This window comes from Canis lupus, chromosome 37 (genome assembly GCF_011100685.1).
Source record: "Canis lupus familiaris isolate Mischka breed German Shepherd chromosome 37, alternate assembly UU_Cfam_GSD_1.0, whole genome shotgun sequence".
Taxonomy (NCBI): Eukaryota; Metazoa; Chordata; class Mammalia; order Carnivora; family Canidae; genus Canis; species Canis lupus.
Genome location: NC_049258.1, coordinates 28,531,623 through 28,552,894, shown reverse-complemented (window position 1 = coordinate 28,552,894; position 21,272 = coordinate 28,531,623). Strand labels below are relative to the sequence as shown.

General features: G+C 42.1%; 1 protein-coding gene across 3 annotated transcripts in view; it reads left to right on the top strand.

Annotated features, from left to right (window-relative positions):
* FARSB (phenylalanyl-tRNA synthetase subunit beta) overlaps window positions 1-19,606 on the top strand; it is a 69,225-nt gene extending 49,619 nt beyond the window's left edge. For all 3 annotated transcript variants that reach the window (XM_038585870.1, XM_038585869.1, XM_038585871.1), the window contains one exon: window positions 19,330-19,606. In XM_038585870.1, the coding sequence (XP_038441798.1) occupies window positions 19,330-19,481 (152 nt within the window). In that variant the 3' untranslated portion in view covers window positions 19,482-19,606. The remainder of the gene's footprint in view (window positions 1-19,329) is intronic.
* The last annotated feature ends 1,666 nt before the right edge of the window (window positions 19,607-21,272 follow it).

The window sequence follows — 21,272 nt, the reverse complement described above, 5'->3', positions numbered from 1 at the left end:
CATCTTTTTTTTCTAAGTGCTTTCTGTAAGAACCATCAAACCAAAATGAATTACTGTCATTCTAAATAATAGTTCCTCATTTCTCATAGGCATTTCTAAGTCTATTTTGTTTAATGACAAACATGATCTTTTTTTATGGTTAAAGAAATCAACACTTAAAGTAAGTGGTTTGTCAAAATAAAGTCAGTAGCAAAGCTGGTATTCATCTAAAACTTCATGTATGTATTACATAGATCATGTAGATGTACATATAGATCTCCTAAGTAAATATGTGAACACAGGAATTTGGTAGTAGTGTTGTGTTTGGCTACATCATTTCCATCGATTTATTGTTATTTTGCATATAGCTTTTTCTGCAAAGAAATGGTCTTCACAGTAACAAAAAGAATAGAAGCAGATTAAGAACTACCATTCTTGATTACTGAGTTGTCTTCTGTTACTCTGGCATATGGTGTACTTTTTAATAATTAAAAATCCCTGGTGGCTTTGCATTTATAGTTGAGCTAAGTCTGTTCATCAGAGATTCCTGCTAATGTGAGTTCATTGGCAGTTACACCTAATTTCTTCTGTCTTTTCTAATGAATGCCACCACCTTCCTTTTGTGCTGTGCTGTGCTGTCTGGTGGTCATGGTGAGTGGAACAGAATTTGATTCCCCTTTGAGAAATGTGGCCCTGTCCATTGTGAGAGAAATCTGGAAGCTCATTTGATCGATCACTGCATTGATCCCAAAGTGTTCTGTTGACATTAGAGCGTAACCTTATTTATTATGAAGGCAGTAGCTCTCTGCAGCCTGACGAGTCTGTTGTGCAGGAGCACTCCTGGCTCATGACTACAGCCAGAGGTAGAAGCCGTGGTCTCTTAGTCTTAGAGTTTTCACTTGCTGAGCATGTTTGCACTTAACATAGCCTGAGATAGACTATGGAATTGATGATAGAACAAGGGCAGTTAAGTGGTAGGAGAAAAAAAAGAACCTTTAACTTTTTAGCAGACTATAGAACCTTTTGAGGGTTTCAGAAGGGTTCAGCTCAGTGTTTTAATGGCATTTGATCAGATTATTACAGCATATATATTTATGCCTCTCACCTTCCCCTCAGCTCTTTCTCTTTAGTGGTTTGTTGCAAACTAAATAATGTATGTCAAAATGCATTTATCCTTTTCAGAAACCACTTTTGGGCAAGAAAAAAAATCTCAACATTTTTGTATTTAGGACAGTTACGTGGTTGCTGGGCAATCTGGCAAAAATAATTTCTTGTAGGAGGTGGTAAGCTTTGTGTACAGTTGGCTGCATTTGGTGTGTATTTTTTCCCCTTTTTAATTTGTTACCTAGTTCAGTTTTGATGTATTTATAATTCTCCAGAAAACTTCAGTTAACTTGGGACAAGATCCCTGGGAGACAGGTTTTACAACTTTTAGTTTTGATCATTCTAGTTTTCAAGCTGCTCAGAATTCATTTTGTGAAATGAACAATAACCGTGTAAGTGATGTGCACATTTAATCCTGTACCATATGTACCCATAGTAGTGGTTATTTAGGCCCCTTCTGTTACAGTAACACCTAATGATCATTGACTTGACCTGTAGGTCATGACCTTTTTGGACACCTGTGAAGGATTTCAGATGCTAAAAAATACGGGTGAAACTGTGAGGTTTGCTGGGTCTTCGCACTGCTTTTTAGTGTAACATGAGCTTGGAAATAGAAGGTCTGTTGAACAACTTGTTGAAGTAAAGGTGTTCCATTTATGGTTTGATTTACACAAATGTTCTGGACTAGAATAAAGGGGGGAACCATATGATGTGTCCACACCTAGTTACCACTAACAAAGGCATCGCTCTCTTAAGGCATTAAGTTTAAAAGAAAAAAAGGTTTGAATTGTTTTTAAGCTTCCCGACCATATTACTCTGTGTAAAAACAATCCTATTCTTCTGCTTCTCTACTTTTTCATGTTCGAGGCAAGCCTTCAAATACAATTTTTTGTTACCTTCTCAACAAAAGCCTCAAACCAGTGACACAGTCGTCGCTGTGATCCCCATACAGGGGGTAGCACTGAACCAGGGGCCACAGTGTTTATAAAGCTCGAGCAGTTAGCATGCAATTCACTTAGCCCTGGATTTTTGAGTGTGTGTCTTTGCCTCCCTCTCATACGTGTACCAGAGTTCTCTCCACTCATGTTTTATTTCACTTTGCGCACGCGCTTTTGTGTGTGTGTGTGTGTGTGTGTGTGTGTGTGTCTACTTGCTCATTTACTACTCAGCAAACTGGAGTGCTTGATGCCAAGTCCCACTTGGATGACTCAGCTCCATTTCCCATCTGACAGATATTGTCATAATTATTGCTCGACTTACTTTATTGTCTCTCCCCTAGGGAACATTTTTAGACTTTTTTCCTCTAATTGCCCCTACGTGTTGTATACTCTGTGTATAGCTGTGCTTCATACATAAAAAGAGTAAGTATAAACCTTCTTGAAATTGGGGGTTAAAAATACAGTTCTAAGTTAAAAGTTCTATCTACTGAATAACTGTTACAATGTTTATTTACTTATATAAACTATAGTGTGTCAAATTATATATGCCAATTAATCACATTTTGAAATTTAAATTTTTACAGCAAAAGTAAAACAGCTGAAATTAATTTCTTAATCATTAGTGAATTTAACTTTTCCCTTGAGAAAATCACTAGCTGGTAGTCAGATATTGTCATTGTTTTTTCCTTTTGGCACATGATGTAATTAATGATGTGCTGAATAACTTTGAATTAGAAACTTTTTATTCCTCAAAGCCTGAGCCATGCACAGAAGCTCTTGGAGTCAGACATGAACAACATCCTCAAGGCAGCTGCCATCGGCCTCTACGCATGTGCGGGCCACCTGTCCACATGGCTTCATGATCTGTAAAAAGTCTTGCAGTCACAGAGTCACAGCTATCTATCGCCATGGTTTGTAGTACTGACTGGTCTTGCGTACATTTACTTTAACTTCCGTGTCGGTGCTATTCCTATGATGCCCAAGACAACCTAGTGAGAGGAACTGAATACTAGGGAGTAAGATGGGCAGGTTGGGTTCAGCTTTGGAGGGCCACAAGCCATTGTAATTTATAAGATTTTTCTTCATACCTCCTTTTCTGCCCCCCAAGGACTAATTTTTACCCCTATGAGCATGTAGGCTGTAAATGAATCCATTCTTTGGAGTTACTTAAATACAGCTATTTATATAGTAGGGAAAACGTCTATTTGCCACCTTGTATTCCTTTTTTTTCCTGCTTCCAAACTAGAACCTAGCTTCTGCTATTCTATAGAAAAGACCATGGTCCAAATACAAAGAAGTTCATTTTTACCTTATTTCAGGGGCCCAGATGCTGCAAGTTTAGAGGATTTTTTTTAGGGTACCTTTTACTACTCAGTTTTCATGTTACATATAAGAAAGCTTTGCTTTCCTCAGGTAGTAGCAGTTTGACACATTGGTCAAACTTTGGTACGCTGGTTTTGGCACATGGTGGGTATGCTGTGGCGTGTTGGTTACAAACACTATCCTGTGAATCCTAGGAGCGATGTATTCTGGTAAGCTAAATGTCAACCTTCTGGCCAATCCAGAAGATTAAAAGGATGGATGGATGGGTGGGTGGATAGAAAATAGGTAAACCTACTGAATAAATCCCTAGGTAGGGCTAACGTGGAGTAGTCCACTGAACACGTGGCCGTTCAGGATAAAGGCCTAATTTTCCTGGAGCACTTAACTCTGCCTTTGATATAAACTGTTTTTTAAGCCATTGATATTTGGAGTCTTCTTTTTTCAAAGATAAAACCAATCCTACCTTACAAGATCTATTTTAATTTCTACCTGCCTGAACTCCTTGGCAGAATTAAGTGCTGTCCAGCTCTAAGATGATAGAATCTCATGTTTCAAGCTAACTTCTAAATCATTTTAAAATTAACTCTTAGCGAAATCATTTTTTCTTTCTCTCAGTTGTTATATCCCTTTACTCTTGACTTTTTTTTTTTTTAATTTTTATTTATTTATGATAGTCACAGAGAGAGAGAGAGAGGCAGAGACACAGGCAGAGGGAGAAGCAGGCTCCATGCACCGGGAGCCCGACGTGGGATTCGATCCCGGGTCTCCAGGATCGCGCCCTGGGCCAAAGGCAGGCTCCCAACCGCTGCGCCACCCAGGGATCCCTACTCTTGACTTTTGAGCACAGTTTTGATGATCCCCTCTCCTGTCCACATGTGGAGAGGTTTCATTCCAGCCGCCTTCATAATCGCTCATCTCATGGACGCTGTTGGATCTTGTCTTGAAGGCTGTTGTTCTAACCACTGGAATTTATTTCCAGTGTGTATTTTAACAGCTAATGAAGACCTGGGCCATTCCCAGGAAATATGGTAGAGGGTATGTGGCTTCTAAGATTTTAGTAACAGCAGGTCCTGCTGTCACATGGAGTGGTGTATTGTGAGTATGAGACATGATTGCTGTGAGTCCAGCTGCTCCTAAATCAGCACTCAGATGTCAGGACTTGGATGGCCTCCAGGTCTTATTGCTCAGGAAAACCAGGTATCTCATGCTGTTGTACACTTCCAGGTACTGCAAAATTCAGAGTGTTTTTCATTAACTGAGTTAAAAGGGAAAAATCTGCTAAAACATTGATTCAGCTCATATTTCTTAAGTTCTTTGGTAATTTGAAGAGTTAATGATATGAGTTAATATAATATGGTAGTGACTTTTATTTTATTCTGATAAGCTCAAATTCCTTAACACAGTCACTTTAAAATAATGTATGATATCTAATATTTTTTTAAGATTTATTTATTTATGATAGAGAGAGAGGCAGAGACACAGGCAGAGGGAGAAGCAGGCTCCACGCAGGGAGCCCGATGCGGGACTCGATCCCGGGTCTTCAGGATCACACCCTGGGCCGAAGGCAGGTGCCAAACTGCCGAGCCACCCAGGGATCCCCATGATACCTAATATTTTGTCAGAATAAAGGAACAAAATGAAATAAGGTGTTGAATTTTCCAAAACAGTAGGAAATACTATGACAGAACAAAACATGTATGCATATATTTAGGTAGGTTGTTTCCTTCTTAAGATCTGTCCATCCAGCTGTCCAGTGGCCTAAAAGCAAAAGTTTTTTTTTTTTTTTTTTTGTTTTAAGATTTATTTATTTTTAGAGTGAGTGAGTGCAGAGGGGTAGAAGGAAAGAATCTTAGACTACCTGGTGAGCAAGGAGCCTGCCACCTTTCTCAGTCTCACAACCCTGAGATCATGACCTGAGCCAAATTCAAGAGTTGGATGCTTAAGTGATGAGCCCATCCAGGTGCCCTGAAAAGAGTTCGTTCTTAAGGAATAATTGGGAGTTATTTAAAACCAGTAACTACTCTCACTTCTTTTGAAGTAGATGTGGTTTAAGCAAATAAGTATATTGAATTTGCCCATCTTCAAAATGTCCATTTCCCTTTGATGTACTCAAATTTAGTATTCCCTTTTCTTTCCAAGTATAGAACTAGGGCAGTAATTTTTAACTTTGAGAATTTGATGAAGGCACCCTTCAGAGGTGCATCCTATAACTTAAGCCACATTTTGTTTTGTTTTTTTAAAGTTTTGAAACTGTTACAAGCTTATTTTAAAAATGCAAATACAGTCTTTTCTCAATTGTTGGAGAGTAAGTTACCTGATGCCCCATTACCCGGAATGCTTCAGTATTTCCTTCAAAGGACATTGTCCTGTAGAACCACAATATAATCCTCAAAATCAGGAAAACCTCATTCTTCTTAATGCTAACCACCACCCAATCCTGAGACCCCATGCAAGTTTTATCATCCTTTCCATCGGAGACTCCTGGGTTGTCTGCAGCCTCCATGTCTCACTGGTCTATTTCTGAAGGGTTTTAGAATAGTCTTTACAATGACTTTCATAACCTTGACACTTTGGAACATCACAAGCCAGTGATTACGTTAGTGCAGCCCTTGATTTTTGGGTTGTCTGTGGTTTCCTGTTAGATTCAGGTTAGGCATCTTTGGAGGAATGCTGCAGAAACAACGCAGTCCTCTCAAGTGGCACACAGTCTCCATTTATTTCATAACTGATGCTGTCTAATCAGGCTGTGAGTACTAGGCTTTCCTGTAAAGTTATTCCTCCCTCTGTTATCGCGAACATTTTGTGGGAAGAACTTTGAAACTATTTAAATGTCCTGTTCTGAATGTGTCTTCCTACTTGTATCAGTAGGGACTCCTTATTTCTTATTCAATATTTTAATCCATTATAACCATTTATGGTGATGCTCACATTGTCCCCAGTTTGGCCAGTGAGTGTTCCTTCAAGCTGGCTTGTGCATCCTTTCAACATGTTCCTATTCCTTAGTACCCCTCTCTTGCTTTGGGCACAAGAAGATATTCCTAGGCTTATCTGGGACTTTCCATTGTCCCGTGTCTCTCTCCTGGTTCTGTTTCTTGGGGAATGGTATGTAAAAGCCAATATTTAGGGTGTGTTTATTGCTGTTGGGGGTGTGAGTTACTCACATGCGTATGTACACACACATTTTCTTCCAAATGTATGTATTTATAAGTTCATTCATGGCAGTGCCCCCAATTCCTTGCAGACCTTCAGGGTTCACTCTAGTCTTTGCTTGTTCCATATTTGTGCATCTCTTCAACAGAGGGAAACCCGGCTCTCATTATTCCTAACTTTTTAATTTACTTGAGCAGTGCTCCTGTTTGTGAACTGACTCGTCTTTCCCCTGCATGTTTGCTCTGCTCATCACTCTGCCTCCTAAGGCTGTGCCCTGCTCACCTGCAGATACCCCCGCCCCGCCCTGCCCCAACCACTTAGGCTCTGAGACTGCATGCTGACTCTCTCTTTCCTGGTCTGGGGGACACACAGGCCCTGGGGTGGGGATTTCTGTCTTCCTCAGCTTCTTGAGGGTTTTGAAAGATTCTGGAAGAAAAGGGAAAAGCCTTTAAGTCTTGAGAAACCTTTATCAGGAGATTCTTATTAAAATGAAGAGGGAGAAAAAAAAATAAAAAATAAAATGAAGAGGGAGAAATGTTTGGATACAGGGGTCTTTTTCTAAAGCCGGTGATAATGTAGAAAACATTTCTGGGCTCATGTATATTTTCTGTGGCAGACCTGGAAGCCGGTATATCTCCCAGGTGGCCCTGGTTCTTTTTAGTGAGAAATCAAATTTAGATCTTTGGGTGCTGAGGTTGCTTACTGCTACTGAAGAAGTCATTTCTAGGACTTTGGTGTGCAGGGCTGGGAAAATTTTTTTTTTCTTTTTCTTTTTTTTTTAAATTTTAGAGAGAGAGAGGCAGAGACACAGGCAGAGGGAGAAGCAGGCTCCATGCAGGGAGCCCGACGTGGGATTCGATCCCGGGTCTCCAGGATCGCGCCCTGGGCCAAAGGCAGGCGCCAAACCGCTGCGCCACCCAGGGATCCTTTTTTTTTTTTTTTTTTTTTAATTTATGATAGTCCTACAGAGAGTTTTTTTCTTTTTAAATGAGAAAACATTGATTTCTTATGCATCTTTCTAATTTATATTTAGGGTTAGAGGATTTTTATCGAATATACTTGGCTTTATATTTGTAGCTCTTCTTTACATTGAAAATCTTGGTTCCTAGTGAGCTTATGTTTGCTCACTCTACCTGTTTTTCAAAATGACAACCAATATGATTTTTACAACAATTTAAATGTTATGTGCAGTTCTCTTTGTACTTAAGATACAGCTTACAAAATGAAGTCTATTTCAAGGATTCTAGCTTCTATTTCTGTTGCGGTCACACTGTTCCCTCGCTGCCTGTATAGATTATGGTTTTTACTAGTTTTCAGTTATCTTTCTGTAGTTTTTTAAAAATCTGTGTGTGTATTCTCCACATTCTCAACTGGGGAGTTGATACTTTACATATACTGCTCTGTACCTTGTTTTCTACTTAATCTACATTGGAGGTCACCGCAGCCACACATGGACGTCTGGCACTTTCCCTCTGCAGAGCACTGTACTAGAGTGCCAGTTTCTTCAACTAATTCCCTCTCGGTGGGCATAATTAGGCTGTTTCCAGTCTTTTGCTGCTGCAAATAATGCCACGATGAATAGCCTTGTGCATATGTCATTTGGTATTTTTGCTAGTGTTTTTTTGGGACTGATCTCTTAGAAGTATGAGATTATTGGGACAAAAGGTAAATTCATATTTTTGTTAGCTAGTGACAACCCCCACCCCTACGCCCCCCACCCCAGAGAACTTGTGTTCTAACATTACACAAACCTAGGAGCACCAGCAAGAGGACTTTTTCCCTTGAGTTTTGTTCCCAGACTTGTCAGACTTCTGTATTTTGGGGGCAGTCTTTTCAGGAGGAAAATGATGTCTGCTGTAGTTTTAATTTGTGCTCTTATGAGCAAGTAAACATTTTCATGTTTTAGGACATTTTGTTTCCTTTTCTGTGAACTGCCTGTTCATATGTCTTGCTTATGTTTTCTTTAGGTATGTTGGGTTTTTTCTTCTCTCTTTTTAGAAACTTTTTATGCATTTAGGGATATTAACCCTTTGTAATATAAATCCTACCATTTCTTAAAGATCTTATTTATTTGAGAGAGCATGAGCAGAAGGAGAAGCAGGCTCCCCTCTGAGCAGGGAGCCTGACGTGAGGCTCCCTCCTAGCTCCCTGAGATCATGACCTGAGCTGAAGGCGGACACTAAACCAAGTGAGCCACCCAGCGGCCCCGCCCCTATGTCCAACCATTTTTCAGGAGTTTTTAAATTATCATTTTGTTTTGTTTTGTTTTTTTTGCCATGTAGGTTTTTATATGGTAAAACTTGCTAATCTTTTTCCTTATTGCTTCTGAACTTTGAATCCTAATGTTTCCTCCACTCCATGATGAGGAAGGAATTCCCCCATGCTTCTTTTAGTGCTTAAGTGTTTCATAATTTTACATTTAAACCCCTTACCTGTTTGTAATTTATCCTAAGTACATTTGAGGAATGGATCCCATTTTTTTGCTTTTTCTGTGTGCTTTGGAGATTTTGATACATGCTATTTATCAGTGCTTCTTAACATTTTTTAATGGTACTATTTAACTTAACCTAAATTTATGGTAAATGCCTTTTGGAATCCATGAAGGAATAGAAGAGATCTAAACTTTTATCTTTGATATCTTTAGAAAATGGAATGATTTTTTTTGGAAGTCCTTTAGTTAGATTGAACAGGTACAGGAGAAACTTGAGAATATCTGAATCGATCAGACTCTTTCAAGAAAAGAAAACCTCTTATTATTCAAGTCTTGGGAACTATTTCAAGAAATTTGCAACCACAGAATTGGCATGATAGTCTTCTTAATTAGCCCAGCCCTCTTAGTCCATTTGCAGTCTTTTCCAACATTAAAATACATGTCTTATTTATATGTATAGAGAGGTAATTAGAAATTGAAGTGTGACCCTAATCACATAGTATTGATAAGATTCCGAGATATTCTAAAAGGAAACATTGTTGCCATAACGGGTTTATAAAACCTTTAGCTGATGGTATATTTATACTTGGGTTTTTTGGTAACTGTTCAAAAATGCATTATGTATCAAAGTAGAGGACTCTGTATATGGTCCCATTTACCCTGGAGCTGGAGCAAATGTTGGTATCTATCATCTTTTCAAAGTACTATGCAATTTCGTAACCAGATTTCCCATCCAAGGAATTTACTCAGAGTGAGGTATTTGTGGGATTGTTGGGGGTTGGGGTGGGGGGTGGTGATGGTGGTTTACTTCTATTCTTTTAGAATAACAGAGTCATTCCACTGAATGCCAGCACCTTTTGCATCTTGCTCCCTCCTTGCTTAGTTGAGCCAAAAGGTATAGTTTGTGTAGTAACTCCCACTGCTCAGGAGCTAGTAGCTTGGTTTAGGAAATTAGAAGGTTGTTAAGAATCACTGAACAAATATCTATCTATCTATCATCTATCTATCTATCTATCTATCTTCCTTTCTTCCTTCCTTCCTTCCTTCCTTCCTTCCTTCCTTCCTTCCTTCCTTCCTTCCTTCCTTCCTTCAGCAAGCAAGATTCTGGGAGTCTAATGCTTACTGATTTAAAAAAATATATTAATCCATAATCTGCTTTGTTTAAAAATGATTAATGCGGGGGCACCTGGGTGGTTCAGTATGTTCAGTGTCTGCCTTTGGCTCGGCTCATGATCCCGGAATCCTGGGATCGAGCCCCACATCAGGCTCCCTCCTCAGTGGACAGTCTGCTTCTCCCTCTGCCTCTGCCATTCCCCGGGCTTGTGCAGTCTCGTGTGCTCTGTCAAATAAAATCTTAAAAAAAAAAAAAAAAAAATGGGAAACAAATATTTTACTGTGGACTTTCGGGCAACGGGGAAGCAGAACTGTAATCAGACGTTCCTTAGATATGCCTTCTCCAGAGGTCCTTTCCCATATTTTATTTAGAGAAGACTCCTTTCTGCCGTTTAGCTTCGTCCTCTATTACATCATTGCAGGAATCCCTCAGATTGACCTTCATTTAAGGTGTTCCCACTGCTTTTATATAAAAGATAGGACAGTTTAACTTCACCAAGGTCCCAGTTAAGAGCTTGGATCTTGATTTATTTTGCTTTACACTGATGTTCAATGGCACTGGTCTGATCTTGACCTATTTGAGAAGGCAATGCTAACAGTCACGTGGGTGATGCAGGCACCCTTTCCTCCCTCCTGGAAACACCTGGAGACCTACAGGCTCAGGTGGTTGGGGGTCAGGAATGTAATCTTCCTGCCGGGAGGTTATTCTCAGCTCCACAGGCCAGGGGTGAGGTGGGTAGCTTGTACCTAGAACCCCTCGCCCTCACCATGCTGCAGTCCCTGTAGCCCTTCTGTGTTTCGGGTGTGCTTCCTACCCTCCTCTTGCTCTTACTTGTCCCCTTCTGTTCCTTGAAAAACATTCTTTTCAGGAAAGGATTTGACTTCAGTTCACTTGATGTATATCAATGTGAACTTAAGAGATGCTTTGATTTTTAGCTGCCTTTCTAATCATGAAGGAAGAGAAATTTGGTCCCTTTGTAATAATTTCAGGTATTAACAACAACAACAACAACAACAAAACGGGCTAATTCAGTGCAATAGAAAAATCTCCCCGCCCTCTGAAATGATGCCATGGTGACAGCCATGCTCTTACACAAGAAAAGCATATTCAGGAAGAAAAGGAGAAATGTGGGGAACAGCAACACTGCCCAGCATGACAGCAAATATAGGCAGCTGTTTACTTGCCTTACTGTAAACGAAAACCATGTGACTGTAGTTCCAGGATTTTTATTTCTTCTGAGTGATGTTGAAGGCCGTAAAGAGTAAACACTAGAGCAAAACTCTCAGATAAAAGGCCTTGCTCTAAACGGCTCCAGAACTTCCTGTTTCTACGGTAAGACCTGTTTTGATGTGTTGGATACTCACTGGTAGCTGGCAGATATTTTATTAATGCTGTTATTTCAGCCGCTGTACTTTGGCACTCTCCTTCCAGAAGAGAAAAGTGTCTGATTATTCTCTTAATTTCTGCAGGTTCCTAGCTCATTTGAATTATATTTTCTGAACAGAGAAAACAGAGATGTTCTCTTGGAATTATTTTCCAAGGCTTCTTTGAAGCATTTTCCCCCCTCTACCAGTAGAACTAAAATAAGTAGTAGTTGCTAATTAGTGTTGTGCGAGATGGGATCAACATCATGCTTATTAGTCTAAGTTTGTGGTTTGTTGCAACTACCATTGCTAGAAGTCTGTTGTTTAACACTTTGATATATAATGAGCTAGACAAAGTTTTTTTTTTTTTTTTTTTTTTTTTTTTTTACTTGTGTGGTATTGCTTTTGGCAAAGGGAAAGAAACCAAGAAAGAGCAAAAACCAATATGTACTATAGAAGCCCTGTGTATAACAGTGGATAATTGGAAACAACTCCAACATAAAATACTTTAAGAACAGTTTGGCAAGCTATGACACATAGGATGAAAATGTTAAAAATGTCTTTAGACATATGAATATAAGCTAAGTTGAAATACAGACCCCAAGATGGTATAGACACTGGTTAAAATGATGGGAAAGAGTCCATTTTGTTAGATCCTGGCATGTTGCTTCCAGTGATTTAGGACTTAATCCTTCCGTGCCAGTTTCTTCATCTCTAAAGTGGGAATGATGGGATCTGTCCGTCTGTATCATAGAGTTGTTGAGAGGCAGGTCCGTTTGGGAAGGCATTTTGGAAATAGATACTCTCCAGAGTAAACACAGGGTGGATTTTCACCTTTGCCCTTCAGAAAATTAGCACCGGATAAAAAAGTCACAGACTGTGCTTCTAATCTCAGCTCTGCTGTTAGCTGGCTGTATGGTTTTCTTAGCCTCTCTGGTATCCATTTTCTCATCTCTAAAGTAAAGAAATGGACGAGATCTTCTCTGAAGTCGTTTCCAGTGTTCAGAGTCTGCAGGAGTTTCAAGGCTTCAAAAGCAGGCTCTACCGCCAGTTCTAACATATGTGCTCTTTGTCCTTGCCTTTTTAGATGGCGTCACTTTGGTGCTTATTTGCTCATGTTCAGTCTTTGTCTCAAGAATCTGGAATTTAGTCTTTAAGTGTGCCTGTGGTTGTGTGAAGTCTAAAAAACAGAGTTCTGTTTTCCCTGGAAGGCTCTAGGTTTTGTTGGGTTTCGTTAGTATTCTGTTGTATTATTAATTTTACAGAGCATACTTGGATATGAGGTTAGAGGTGGTCAGGTTGGTTTTTTTTTTTTTTTCATCTTAAGTTATGTTTATTTATTTTATTTTAAACCAGAAGTTTGCAAACATGAAATGGACAGCTTGACCACAAGTTTGAAAACATTATCCTCGAGGCCATCTGTGCCTCTGGGCCACACACAAAAGGGCGCCCCATTTCAGTGGCCACCGGCACCTTGGCGCGCTCTGGAGCCTCTACTATTATTGCTTGCCTTGGGCAAGTCCCCTAATCCCCTTGTGCTCCACTTTCTCCCATCTGTACCCTGCCTGTCCTCAGGGGCTCGGCCAGGGCTGCCCGGGGACTGAGGCCCTGCCCTTCCTGGGGATGGAAGGAGAGGAATAGAAGGCAGGGCAGTCTGCCTTTAACGGTGTCCGTGTTCTTTCCTTTTTCTTCTGCCCTCCCTACTTGTTAGCAGAAATCTAACTCTGAAACTTAAGCTGTCCATCATAATTACATGTGTGAGGTTGGCCAGTGGTCTCAATTTGAATAATAAGTTAACTAATTTTGAAATTACAGGTACAGTCTTCTATAGTCCATATCCCCATTCTTTTCCCACTTAGCCCTACAATAGTCTTGTTATCATTATTAGTATTGTTACACTATAATTGTGGAGAGTCTTAAAGGTGTTCATATTTGGTTTGAGAAATTGTCTCCTAAAGGATTTTATTAGGTAGAAAAACAAGAAAAGAATCCTTTTATTAGCCCAGGAAGGCAGGAGATCCATACCTTTTGTTTCTGATGTTGTTACTCTAAAACCATTCTATGAATGTTTAAGAAATGTGACCATTTGGGGGAAATGACTTAAGTGTCAGGAATATGCAGGATAATGGCATTATTTTAGAATAGGAATTTTTGAAATGAGTAGACAGGGCACTCTTTAACCTGAAGTTAAAAATCCTTTGGTTTTATACAAGTAAACTTGAGACTGATTTAAAATTGGAATTGGATGGATCGCATTTAAATTCTTCTAACATTGCTGACCTCCTTTGGGTTTTTACATATGTGTATGTGTGTATAAGAAGCACATAAGATTCGACTTTAAAGTAGATATTAAAGTTAAAAAGTGATAACCATGGAAATAAGTTAGAGATTTGTCTGTACAAAGTAAAACCGGAAACTTTGGAGTTCTAAGTATGTATCGTTGATTGTGGTGATTGATTTTAAAAGGTCCTTTATTGAAGACCTTTCTTCTTTTTGTTAGAAGACTAGATAGTCTGGGCTTTGCTGATTACTTCTTAAGAATAGTCTCCAGGATCCAGTCCTTATTTGCAGTAGGGGTTTTGCTATGCCCTGTCTCGAAAGGATGTCGCCGTGAGCACAGGCTTCCTCCCCGGTTCCGTGCTGTGGGGTTAAGTAGCCACTGGTTCCCCTCACGTCCGGTTGCCTTCGCTTTAAGAGTTAATGATGTCTGCAGGTGTGTTGGGATTAGCACTGTAAAGTTGTGTAAGGGCTTTTTCTTTCTTTTGATCTTCCGAAAGGGATGAAAGATAGCCATTAAACTCAAGGGATTAGGTCCCCTCTCTTTAAAGACTTTTAGGTACCATAAATATTTCACTTCAGATGTAAGGTGAAGAATTGTATACATCTGGGGGAAAATGGGTATTTTATATTACCAGTTGGAAATTACTCAGTTTCCACTTGCAAATGAAATGATCTTTGTTAGAAATATTTTCTCCCAACCCGTAGTGGACTGAGATTGGGAAAAAAACGTGTGGGTGTATAGCTCCATAGTTACGCTGTTTCCTCATCTAACAGCTTTTTCTTTTTTGTAAGTTAATGTGTCGCCTGCCTCGTGCCTCCCCCCGGCCTCTCGGATTGTCTGCACTTTGTAGAACTCTGCTGGGACACTTCAACTCCTGCTCTAAAACTTTGAGAACAACTCCCATACTCCCATATTTGGTGTACGTGTGTGTTCAGTTTTTAAAAAGAGGCCCTATGTTTTGTCTGTCCTCTTCCTTTAGACTAATGCTACTCAGAAAATGAAAGGGAGATTGAGGTGCTAGCGGCAGAGTGCGACAGTCAAGGTTGCTGCCTGTCAGAGCGCTGGTGGAGACCAGGCGCCAAGTCCTGTGTAGGGTGTCTCAGCCCCTTGTGCTCTGCCCCACCCCCACGCTACCCTTCACCCCAGAATGGAATGCTGGGGACTTTTTTATCCTTCGTGTTTTCCTAGGCTAGATTATTATACCACTTAATGGATTATTTTATCTCTCTCTGTATTTCGAATTAGGCACTTAGAAGAGGAGGGGTCGGGTTTGGTGGTGCCAGCCCTAGAATCTGCCTGTTAAGCGGGTGTTCCTGTCCCGTTACCCATTTACATAATCAGTTACTTAGATTTAAAGCACACTAGTTGGCGCAGTGGTCTCCTGTATCTGTAGGACTATGCATTGTGTGTGTGTGTGTGTTTTTTTTTAGATTTTATTTATTTATTGAGAGATAGAGAAGCAGAGACCCAGACAGAGGGAGAAACAGGCTCCATGCAGGGAGCCTGATGTGGGACTCGATCCCGGGACTCCAGGACGCCCTGGGCAGAAGGCAGGCGCTAAACAACTGAGCCACCCAGGGATCCCGCATTTTGTGTTTTGTCCCAGGGTTTGGGAGCGTGCATATGGGTTATTTGTATTAAGCTGACAGTGATGGATTCTGCTATTTGCTGTGACGTATGAGCTGTACACTCAGTCCTTTCCCAGAGTTCCTTGTCCCTTTTTATTTTGTTCTTACCTTTTTACTGGAGAAAATTTGGAGCGATTCAGTACCAAATTGCAGGGACTTAACAGTATGCACGTTTGAACCCCAAAGCATGTCTTAGTGATGTGAAGAAAGGCAAAAATAAAATTATGCGTAGATGGTTGTAAGAGATGGTCAACATAAAGCACCAGAGGAATTAGTTGAATATAGCCAATGGCAGGGGGTTGAAGATTAAGGCATCGAGGGCCTCATGCTTGATAACACTGTCCCGCGTTGGGATTAGGGGTCTGCTCAGTTACCACCTTAAACCTCTACTTCCGATGCTTCATAAAATTATAGGAATGACTCGATGTGTAAAGCTTATCCAAACTTTGGGCCTATAATATTACTCGAAAAGAAAGACGTGGCAAAAAGAAACTGTGAAAGGTGTTTGGCAACGAGCAAGAGCAGGAGCTCACAAACTCTTTGAAGGTCAATTAGCCAGAAAATGTGCTAAAGACTGGGTGCTGTGCTGCGTTACTGGCCGGGAATTACCCCCAAGGTCCTCAAAGTGGTCCTGCCGCTTGAGCACAGAGAGACAATTACAGACCTTGAGGAGATGCTACAAAAGCTTTAATTAAGGGACTTACTTACACCCCACTAAGTTTTGGAAATTAAATTCTTGCTTGTGCTTAACTGATGTTTCTTTTGTCTGGGCTTCCACATGGATTCCAGCAAGAGCACTATTTTCCCCCGGGTCTGTTTCATGTCGGAGGCCGTTTTGCTGTGATGGATACCAGCACAGCTGAGCGTTTAATCCGCGTAGGGAACCAGGTGGAAAAGTGGGCTCAGGGCTTTGTGCCAGCCAGCGTTTGGCACAGGTTGAAAATTGGAGCGTTTACAACAAACCAGGGACTCGGCTTAGGCAGGTGAAGAACAGTAGTAACTACATTTTTTACAATTTGAATTTTAGAGTTCCATCCACAGGGCAACAGGATTTTCCTTGAATTGGCAACTTTGTCTCTAGACCCAGCAGGCTGCTCTTTCTCCAGAGGTGCCTGTTTGGTTTTTGTTGAGTTTAAAGTGGCCTCTGCCTGCCATCCGGGTCTAGTTTCTTACAAGCCCAGACCCACACTGAGCCTCTCTTTGGACGTGACATCTTCTGGAAAGACTGGTTTAAGTTGCATCCAGTTCCAGCTCGAGCGTTACGACCCATCCATCTGCCGGACTTACTGAGCCCAAGCACCGTGCTGCTGCCGGGAGGTGCTCTGGTCTCTGAGCTCGGGCTGATGGCTAGCGTGGTCGGCTGTGTTCCCTTTGCTTCGGCAGTGAAGCAGTGCTCTCGGCTACCTTCTTTGGAGCGCTTTGTTTCTGCCTGCGAAGATGGGTTTAAGCCACACGGTCTATATTTTCTTTCCGTGTTTTTAGCCCATACCTGTCGGGTTTCTCTCTGTAGCCTTTGAAGTCCCTGTTGTGTGCTCTCAACTTGTGATTGTGAAGAACCGAACTGTAGCCTTGCTCTAACTGACCGAAGAGGAAGCAGGTCATAAGTGCTTAGGTCCTAATCTGACCTTGTGAGAAATGAAAAATTGTAAGAAAATGATCCTGGTCATTGCAGGCTGAAGTGTGTAGTTTTCAGCAAAGTTTATACAGAAATCCATTCTTGAACTTAATTTTTACACGTGGGTGTGTAGGGGAGGATCAACACTGGAGGTGAGGCCAGAGGCCCCCTTTGGTGCAGGGAAGGCCCCTGGCTCGGGGCTGACTAGGGTGTGCAGTGGCTCCCACGGACCTGTGCGCTGGGCTGAGGGTTTTGGTATTTGCATTATTTAAAATGCTCTCATACTTGGATGTTTTAAGTAATGTGTAATATGAATTTCAGTTTTCTTTGGAAAGAGGGGAAAATTGCGGTTAGTGATAGGAACATTTTTGTTTGAGTACCTGACTGGTTAATGACCTGAAGCCAAGTGTGCTCCAAATGTCCGGAGAAAGGGACAGATGGCATTATCAGGCTTGTTCACTAAAGAAGAATGTAACTGAATTGTGCTAAAAAAGTGCTGATTCCAAAAGTTGTTTTATGAAGTAAAAATCCTAAGTTCTTATCTCTTAAGCTTTATTTTGCTAACATTGTTTAGAACTAGCACATCTGGCTTAGATTCTAAAATAGTCTGGTTTTATGCTTCAGTTAAAATGAATCCAATCAAATTGGAATTTGTAGATAAAAAGGAAGGATTTTGATACACAGTGAGGATTCTTAAACATGGCAGGGTTACCAGTGGAGGTCTTAAGCTTCCTTTCTGGATGGCCTTTAAAAGTAGGCCGGTGGGTTTTTCCACTTAGTGGAGGGTATTAAGCTCTTGTTCTGTAGGAAGGGGTGACGGATGGTGGGAGGAGGGTTCCCCAAGTCTGGGTCACCCCACTGACCACCAGCCCTTTGTACAGGCCTCACTGTCATTCAGAGATGTAGGTGGGGGAAAGTTTTATAAATTGGGTTTTTGTGTTGATAGTGTTAAAATAGGCCCCGTCATCAGGTGCAGTGAGTTCCTGTCACTGAGGCTCTGCATTAGCCATTCTGTTTCTGTGTTCCAGCCCCATCTCAGCCCCCGCCCCCAAGTGTGGAGCAGCGTGCAAAGCCAAATAGGAGTTGCAGGTGCAGTTCAGTGAAGGTCTGGCTTCCCTGAGACAGCGGAGAATTGCTTAGTTGGGGGGGGGGGGGGTGTGAGGAACAGGCCACCTTATATTTCAGCCGAGGGGAGCTCTGGAGTTATTTCAGAATGATGATTAAAACTGTTTTTTGGGAACATAAACACATCCGTCTGGGCTGACTGGGAAGTATGTGTAATGGTCCTGTGTCTTTATGGTGTAGCTGGTACTGACTTGTGAGCAGCGTGCCGCCCCCACCCTGCTGGATTTCTTCATCATGTTGACCTTGGAGCCGGTAGTAGAGACTCAGCTGTTTATCCTTTCATAAATAATGCACTGACTGAACCGGCAGCTGCAGGCTTGCGGCCCAGCCCGCTGGGTATTTATAGTTCATGCCAGTAAACGTTTGCATTGAATCTGTCAGGAGCTGTGGGCCTGAGCCCTTTTCAAGTTGGTGGCAAGTGAAGTGAGTCAGCTTTTTTTTTTTTTTTTTTCTTTTAAAACTTGAGTAGGGAGTGAGCGTCGAACTCTTGTGCTCTCGCCAGCCAGTGAGTGCGGAGTGGGCCTGCATGTTTGCTTGTCTTTAGCTGCGTGAACCTCAGTAACAGTTACCAGTTTGGTGAGCCATCCGTCTGCGCTGACGCCCGGAGGAAGAGTACTTTCTGAGTGTCTTGAAGTAACTCTGGGTCAGCCCAGACCTGTTTGCTGCTGGCCTTTGCTGTGGTTTTACAGACGATGCTCTGAAACTGCTGAAGAGGTGCTTCCTCCAACAGGAATGGGGGTCAAGGCCACCGAGGACCATGCAGATTGTGTTTCTCTCTGTAATAACGTAGAAAAGAGTAAGCTTTGAATAGTAACTGAGTTCAGGGTGGACTTTTTAATCCAGCAGGGATGACTATGGAAAAACCTGTTTCAGAACAGGTTCTTCCCATGCAAGGTCATCAGTTTTACATTTCTTTCCTCTTTGTCCTTCCTCCCTTTGGAGCTCCCCCAGGACTTCTCCAGCTGTGCTCCTCCAGCCTCCTTTTCTTGATCCTTCCTGCTTAGAGCCCTGTGATTAAAAATCAAAAAAAATCCCACAATCAACAAAAACCCATACAGGGCCCTGACTTTGATCTTTCTCTTAGCCTTTTCCTTGTAAGAGTTCCTTGCTGTAATATCAAATATTTCTTTTTAAGATTAGAAAGTGTGAGGACAGCACTCTGGTTTCCTAGCCTGTGGCTTAAAGAAGTCATTTTTCACAGACTAGTGAGCCTTAGGTGTTAAATGTCTGTTGACACGTTTACCAAGAGAAACATTGATTTCTCTTCTCTTTTTCAGGCTCTGCTTTCTTCCCCGGGAGATGCGCAGAGATCTTGGCCAGGGGTCAGAGCATCGGGAAGCTTGGGGTCCTTCATCCTGACGTCATCACCAAATTTGAGCTGACCATGCCCTGCTCCTCCCTGGAAATCAATATTGAGCCTTTTCTGTGAAGATGGGTCTCTGCTGTGTGACCTTCCCCGAGTATCCCCTCCTCCTGCCCTGCTGTCCTATAGTCCTCCCCGCAGGGACCATCCATTTGTGCTTTAATGTTTAATAAAGGAGAAAGCCATATCTGGCTCCGTGGGTCAGTGCCGCCCGCCCCCTGCATTAGGCCAGCTCGTGGGAACACTGTCTGAAGCTGCATGCTAGGAAAAGCCCAGAGGATGCAGGCTCCGAGTCTTACTGATGAAACAGGATAGCTGAGTAGGATGTACGGTGCCGAGTACGAGAGAATGGGAGATTTCTAGTTAGTTCTCGCGCTTGACATGTCTGCAATATTGGGAAACCATTCATGAGTGGTGATGGTCCGGCAGGTACGGACTTCGAGGTCATTTTAAGGTGAAAGAAGAGCCTGTCCCACAAGCATTAGAAGGTGAGTGGGTGTTTTTACTAATGTCCTGAGCTGGAGAACATACAGCACATCTGTGTCCTGCCGGCAGAGTTCGACATGCTGATAGTGCAGTGTGAACGTTGGGAAACCATGGAAAAATCATTTTTGCCCTAGGCCATACGGCTTACTGTAATCAATACCATAAAATCTTGGTTTTAAATACTTAATTGAGGAACTAGGTTCTGTCTTGCAGGGAAGTCTTGATCTCTGCAGCAAAATTTCTGTCTTGCCTCCTAGCTACTTCTAGACTCTGATCAATACTGATTGAAAAAAGCTAAGTCAGTCGGGTGCTTGAGAGGAGTTCTCAGTGACTGATAAGGTGACATGAAACACAAAGTGTAAAACTTTATTAGCATGCAAAGTGAGAAATACGTTGATGGGGCTTTGCTGAGCCTACTACGAAGAAACCCAGTCCTGACATGCCTGGAGTCAGGGCAGCGGTGTGAACCTGCAAGACCTGTGAACATAGACTATCCTCTGTTCCTCCCAAATCTGTTGTAGGCAGATCCTGATAGCAGTGACATGGAATGAGATACGCTGTCACGCACGCAAAGACTTGCATGCAGCGTACCTAAAGATTTGAACATACGTCTCCCCAAAGTAGGTAACTCCGCGTCCTCAGGGACGTGCGACCACAACACGAAATACCTAAACTCACGGCAAGTATTGATGAAACGCAGGCTGTGGGCCCCCTGGTGCCCTGCTGGTGGGAATGGAAGCAACAGTGTTGGTGTTTGTAATAGCTACCACCCAGTGTTCACGAGCAGCCCAGTGGATAAATTCTAGTACGTCCGTACTATTATTTCTCAGCAGTAAAAAGGAATGAACTATTGGGCGCCTGGGGGGGCTCAGGTGGTTAAGCGTCCAACTCTTGACTTCAGCTCAGGTCACGCTCTCAGGGTCTCTCAGGGTCGTGAGATCTAGCCTCATGTCGGGTTCGGGGCTGGGCTCTGAGCCTGTGTGAGATTTCCTCTCCCTCTGCTCCCCCGCCCCCTTGGGGGGAAAAAAAAAGGCGAAGGAAGTGCTCTACTGAAGGATCTGAATGGATCCCAAAGCGTGCTCAGCAAAAGAACCCAGACCCAAGACCACCTGTGATGCCACACGCAGGACCTTCTAGCAAAGGCAGAGGCAGACTGGCTGGGCTAGATAGAGCCCGTGGAAGGGAAGGGAAGGCAGGGCAGGGTGAAGCAGCAGCTCTTGGGGATGCTGCGAAGAATCTGTACCTTAACCCAGGTGCATGTAGGTAGCTATCTCCTCCGGAAAGCTGGGAGGAAATAAAAAGTTAACAGGTACTTAATAATCTTATGCAACATGCATGCATAGGGTGAAAGCATGAATTTTAGAATTGATA